The sequence below is a fragment of the Rhineura floridana genome, chromosome 3 (assembly GCF_030035675.1).
Source record: "Rhineura floridana isolate rRhiFlo1 chromosome 3, rRhiFlo1.hap2, whole genome shotgun sequence".
Lineage (NCBI taxonomy): Eukaryota > Metazoa > Chordata > Lepidosauria > Squamata > Rhineuridae > Rhineura > Rhineura floridana.
The window spans coordinates 78,009,507-78,016,046 of NC_084482.1; the positions used below are offsets into that span (position 1 = coordinate 78,009,507).

General features: G+C 42.3%; 1 protein-coding gene across 1 annotated transcript; it reads left to right on the forward strand.

The window, feature by feature from the left end:
• Nucleotides 1-1,241: 1,241 nt before the first annotated feature.
• On the forward strand, nucleotides 1,242-3,155 carry LOC133382193 (DNA polymerase epsilon subunit 2-like). Its single transcript, XM_061621872.1, has one exon. The coding sequence runs from the start codon at nucleotides 1,242-1,244 to the stop codon at nucleotides 2,823-2,825; it is 1,584 nt and encodes a 527-aa protein (XP_061477856.1). The 3' UTR covers nucleotides 2,826-3,155.
• Nucleotides 3,156-6,540: the final 3,385 nt, after the last annotated feature.

The window sequence follows — 6,540 nt, forward strand, 5'->3', positions numbered from 1 at the left end:
AGCACCCTTCACAAACTACACTTCCCAGAATTCTTTAGGGGAAGCTATGACTGTTTAAAGTGGAATAAAAGTGGAAATAAATGTTTGGTGTGACTGTGGTCATAGTGGAACAGCATTCCTGTCAAGATACAAGAAGGTGCCAACTATCTGCATTTTCCAGAAACAACTGGAGACATTTTTGTTCCAATAAGTCTTCTCAGCTGGATGAATAGGTCTCTGCCATTGATGTCCATTTTGTATTGTTTTTTAAATTGATATACTGTACGTTTTGTGTTGCTTATAACTGTTTTTAGTTGTTTTATTATGTTTTGTACGTTGCCTTCAGATATATATGTGGAAGGTGAAATAACAACAGCAATATCTGTAAAATAGGCAGGAAAGCCAGTAAGTGCCAATGCTTGGAAATAAGGATGGCTGAGCAACCTTTTGCTTTCCCCAACAATGAATTGGGGCCCCTTCAAATGTTCTGTTTGAACGCTTGAAACTCTTTGAGGTCTCATTCCCTCTGCCATGTACCACAGCATTCCTGTCCCCAAAGAAAACACAGACACCCCTTGAAGGCAGCAGAAGTGGTTCATCGAGAGGAGAGACTCACCTGGCTCTCCTCTTCTCCTGACTGTATGAAAAGCAAAGATGCTTCCAACATATTGACACGGGCAGCATTCCCCCTACCATCAGGAATCATGGGGGCTGAACAAGTCCACCCTCTATGATCCCCAGGAAGAAAGGGCACTGAAAGGTAGAAATAAGGGAGAATTCAATTCAGTTCTCATTTAAAGGTGAACCTACCCAGTCTGCACTTTCTGAAACAATACGTGAATTAAAACACAGCCATCCTTTGAAATTCACACTTTTCCAAATTTGGCAATGTCGTTTGCCAACCAAACAATGCATATATTGGGGGAAAGTGTGCATAAAAATGCATATAGTCATGAAAATAACATACAAAACATACAAAAATGTGTTATATTGGGGAAAACTGCATTGCAAAATGTGTATATTAGACAAAAGTGCATACAAACGTACAGTTACAAGAAAGTTACACTAAAATGGTGACAATTTTCATGAGGACTTAAAAAAAAAATTCAAACTGATGTGGAAATGTAGACAACTGAACTTAAGACTGCAAAAATGAGAAAGAGAATCTGAAATTGATCGATTTACCTATCCCTGCTGACAGCATCAGTACTCTGAACAAGGAGTTCATACCCTCATGTGTCAAACAGTCAGGAGAACAATTAATGGCCGCGGAGAAGCTGAGGAGCAAAGTGAGCGCTGCCTTCAAGATGCACGGCTTGCTGCTCCGCGCTGAAGCTACCAAGTATCTCACGGAAGCTCTTCAAACAGTTAATGAAGTGGAGCTTGAAGATATGATAGAAAATATAATTGATGCTGTTGAAAAACAGCCTTTGTCATGTAACATGATTGAAAGGGCCATGGTGGAAGCAGCAGTCCTGGAGTGCAGCCAGTCCTTAGATGAAACCATGGATCATATTTTCAACATTATTGGAGCTTTTGATATCCCGCGATATGTTTACAATTTTGAAAGAAAAAAGTTTCTACCCCTCTCAATGACCAGCCATCCTGCACCAAATTTATTTGGCCGTGCCAGGGATAAAGCAGAATTGTTCCGTGAGAGTTATATCATCTTGCAGCAGAGAACCCACCGGCATGAATTGTTCACACCATCAGCTATTGGTTCACACCCAGATGAAAGCAGAAGTAAATTCCAGCTCAAGACAATAGAAACTCTCTTGGGGAACTCAGCTAAAGTTAGGGAGGTTATTGTTCTTGGGATGATAACCCAGCTGAAAGAGGGAAAGTTTTTCTTGGAAGATCCTACAGGAGTTGTCCAGCTGGACCTTAGTAAAGCACAGTTCCACAGTGGCTTATATACAGAGTCATGTTTTGTTTTAACAGAAGGCTGGTATGAAGATGAGATATTTCATGTCAATGCTTTTGGATTTCCCCCTACAGAACCTTCTATTACAACTAGGGCATATTATGGAAACACGAACTTCTTTGGAGGGCCTTCTTCAACCTCCGTAAAATCTTCTGCGAAACTGAAACAGCTGGAGGAAGAAAATGAGGATGCCATGTTTGTGTTCCTTTCAGATGTTTGGTTGGATCAAGCAGAAGTTTTGGAGAAGCTTCGCATTATGTTTTCAGGTTACTCCTCCATGCCTCCAACTTGCTGCTTCTTCTGTGGGAACTTTTCCTCTGCTCCATATGGAAAAAATCAAATTCAGTCACTGAAAGGTTCATTGAAAGCCCTTGCAGACATAATATGCGAATATCCCAGTATCCATAAGAGCAGTCGATTTGTATTTGTTCCCGGCTCTGAAGATCCTGGCCCAGGCTCCATTTTGCCAAGGCCACCGCTTACTGAAAACATTACAGAGGAGTTCCGACAGCAGGTGCCATTGTCAGTCTTCACTACAAATCCTTGCAGGGTCCAGTACTGCACTCAGGAAATAATAATCTTCAGAGAAGACTTGGTAAACAAGATGTGCCGGAATTGTGTCCGATTTCCTAGTAGCAGTTTGGATATTCCTAATCAGTTTGTAAAGACAATTTTATCACAAGGGCATCTGACTCCATTGCCCCTTAATGTTAGCCCTGTCTACTGGGCCTATGACTACACCTTGAGAACATACCCTCTGCCAGATCTCATTGTCTTTGCCGACAAATATGACCCGTTCACCGTGACCAACACCGATTGCCTCTGCATAAATCCTGGATCTTTCCCAAGAAGTGGCTTTTCATTCAAAGTATTCTACCCCTCTAACAAAACAGTAGAGGACAGCAAACTCCAGGGTCTTTGACTCTCAGTCATGAACAGCAAATCAAATATTCTGAGCTTAATACTATGGAAGCACTACTTCTAGGATCATGGATTTTTATTGTATGCTAGAACTAATACAGAACTTCTTGTAAATAAACTTTCAAATAATTAATAGAATAAGGTTGTTGTTGCATATGTGTATTCAGGCAAGCCTTTGGGGTGGGTTAGATTTTATCATTATCGCTTTTAGATTTTAATGTTATTGTATTGGTGTGTCATTTTGTTCATTTTGTACGTCGCCCAGAGTGGCTGGATGGCCAGCCAGATGAGCGACTAAGAAATCCAATAAATTAAATTAAATTAAATTAAATTAATGGCCTAGTGGACATCCCCCAAGTTCAAGAGGGGCCTCTACCTGCTGCTACCCTACACCTGGCCCCCAAGGTGAGGTATTTGCTCCTTGGCAAAGAGTGGTCTGGGAATCAAGGTGGCTGACTACTTATTCTGTTCTTCTTAATTTGACCCTGCTTTTAATTCGAGCTCTGCTGCACTTGCCCCATCCCTACCTGGAAAGCACCTAGAAAATATACAGAATGGGCTTTATCCAACATAGAGCTAATTCAGGGTCCCATCAGCACAAGGATTACTTGTGCCCCCCTTCAATCTGTTCTAGGGGTTCCAGAGCAGATTTAGGGAGGGCACGGAGCACACGGAGGAGGAGTGGGTGAAAAGTCTCATTGCACTAATGGTAATCCTTGCACTGGTGGAATGCATTAGTAGAATACTGCCCAATATATGGAATCTGGCTGTTGCCCAGCCAAATGTCCTGAGAGGGGCATTGTTAGGAGGTGGCCTAGAGGCCCCAACCCCTCACTGTGTGCTTCCTACTCCAATTATTTTTTTTAAAAAAATCTCTTAATGAGTGGCTAAGCACAATGTAAAGCACAGTGCTGGTGAGATCCCAGCCCACCACCATCTCGGTTTGGCACCAGACGCTTCTATATATAAAAATTAGCATGTCTTGATTTTATGAAAATGTGTGTCATTGGCCTGTGCCCTGAGACCTTTGAGTACTTGGAAGGAGGTAAACTTGCAAAAACCAGATTTCCTTTGAGTCCAACAATGCAATCCATGGACCCATCTATAACCTCCATTAGCTCCTGCTGGTGGCACATAACTGTCTCTATGTACATCAAAGGTAAATCACTGGCAGCTACTGTGCCAGGGCTGAGGTTTGATCCCAGTTCCAGTGGTGCCCACCAAAAGCCCTAAGGTCAATGTTATGAGCTCCAATGTCAGTTTAGGAGCTCATGGTATTTGACCATATGACCCTTGCAAGTTTGATCCATGAGAATCCACAAATTCTTGATTGCATTTTCCTTAGTGAAGCTTTGAAAACCATTTGGAATAACACCCTAATCAAGTGGTTTTCAAATGGTGTCCCAGGAAATTATGAGAAAACAGAGATGGAGGACAAGCTTTTTCAAAAGGTAGTTTGCCCACTATTTTTGATTTGGCCCCTGCAACATACAGCTGCAGGGTACGTGCATTCAGGGCTGGCCTTAGGGGTAGGTGAGCTTAGTGGTCAGCTGAGGCACCCAGAGCTTGGAAGTAACTAGTTACAAGTAACGAATTACTTGTAATTCATTACTTTTTTGAGTAACGAGTGGGTAATTCCTTTACATTTTGATTGTAATAGAACTAGGAGTAATTTTACTACTTTTGTGGAGTAATTGTAACATTTCCAGAATTACTTTTGGGCATTACTTGAGGGGGGAGCAGGGGAAGTCTTCTGCTCCTCTGGTTTGTGGATGAAAATCATGTGCCTCAAACTGGGCTTCTGTGCAGTGTCGCTCTTTTCTCATGCTCTGTGGATGGGCAAGAGGCGACGAGGGAGGAGGCGGAGAGTGAGACCAGGTGGAGTGGAGAAAACAATTATTTAAAAAAACAGATAGTGGTGGTGAAGAATGGAGTGAAGGGGAAAAGGATCCGGAGGTCAAGAACGTGGATAAAGGAGGAGAAGGAGGCAGCAGCAGAATGGAGATAAAGAACTGTGGAGGTGAAAGATGACAGTGTGTGTGTGTGTGTGTGTGTGTGTGTGTGTGTGTGTGTGTGTGTGTGTGTGAATTATGTGTTTGCAATTGGCACACAAAGTGGCCTCCACCACCCTCCCTGGCTACTTTGCTGCATTTGCAGTATTTTAACTTTTTTGCATCTCAGTTTGGTTGAGTGAGTGTCCCTTAGTTGGTGGCAGGGCAGGGTCTGGGAAGTGGTTAAGTGAGAGAGATTATGCTGGCTGGCAGAGTGGGGGGGTTGCACTTTGTTTGACGTGCAAAGATCTGAGTACTGGCCTCAGCCTCCCTCCCCACCACCCTTACCAGCGGAGAGACCACTACTGCTATCTTATGAATAAAAAGCATTATTCTACTACCTCTGGATGTGTGTTTTTATTTTTAATGTTGTTTTAGGCTACTTAAGATGTGCAGCAGCCAAGGCCAACACCTTGTAGGCATTTTTTTAAAGTAACTGAAATGTGATTGTAGTGATTACTTTGGAGGAAAAGTAAAGTAATCAGTTACTTTCAGAGCAATTGTAATTGTAATGGTAATTACTACTTTTTTTGGGCCATGTAACTGTAACTGTAATTTATTACTTTTTAAAAGTAATCTTCCAAGCTCTGAAGGCACCTAGCTGAGCTGAGCTCAGTGGCTGTGTTTCTTAATGTACTGTGTGCAGTGAGCTAGGATGGCAAAAACTAAGTGTCTAACCATTTGTTTTTTAGGTTCTACAGGTTGTTTGGGTACTAACTACAAAAATGATCTTCCTTCAATTATCTTTAAACTATGTTTCCCCCCCTCTCAGTTTCTACTTTGTCATTTGTGCTAAGTAGAAATCAGTGGAACACAGCTTTACTTTGAGACGATGTTACAGAGCACTTAGCACTTCAAATACTATGAACTCTGTCAGCACGATATAAAAAATAATAAAATGAAACCATAAACTTTGAGGTCATCTAGATACCTTTTTAATTATACCTTTTCTTTATTATTTTTAAAGATAAATATAACAGAAATTCTGAAATAACGAATGCTTACCAAAAGACAGGAACTGCTACAAAAAATATTAAAAGTAAAACCTGTGATAGCTCAGGGAGGAGAGCTTGCTCAGGAGCCATTCTGTGTGCGTGCTGAACATAATAAAGAATATAGGCCTGCAACTCCCTGAGGTGAACAACTCCATGAGAGCCACCCACACCACATTCATTGGGATCTTAGAACTGGAGCAGGAGTTCTAACCAGAGCAGAGCAGCAAATAAGAGGCAGCTTGCTCTGGGTCCTTTTCGTAGGTATTTCTGGGGGAAAACCTGGGAATAGCAGGGTCTGTTACACTGCTATGTTTTGCAATCCTGCACAAGCCATACAACTTGATAACACTGCAAAGCTGTAGGACTGCATGGGGTGGGGGGACAATTGGAGAAATTTGCCCCAGGTCCCCACAAAGCAAGCCCCCATCTCAGTTCCTGTGCATATTATTGGCCCCTGCACTGACCCTATCATATTGCTCACATATATGCGTTGGGCATATATTTTATAACGTTCTCAATAAACAAGATTTTTGATCATCATTCACCCACGTTGGTCTTTCATCATCCTGGGGTTCCCCCCCTTTTTTTCTTTCTGCCGATTTGGATGCCCTCCACTCCCCTCTCCTCCCCTCTCCTCCCCAGCTTTGTACACACTTGCATGGGTCCTTGT

Excerpts from the sequence above, each read along its gene's own strand:
- LOC133382193 (XM_061621872.1), top strand. The coding sequence starts at position 1,242 with ATGGCCGCGGAGAAGCTGAGGAGCAAAGTGAGCGCTGCCTTCAAGATG.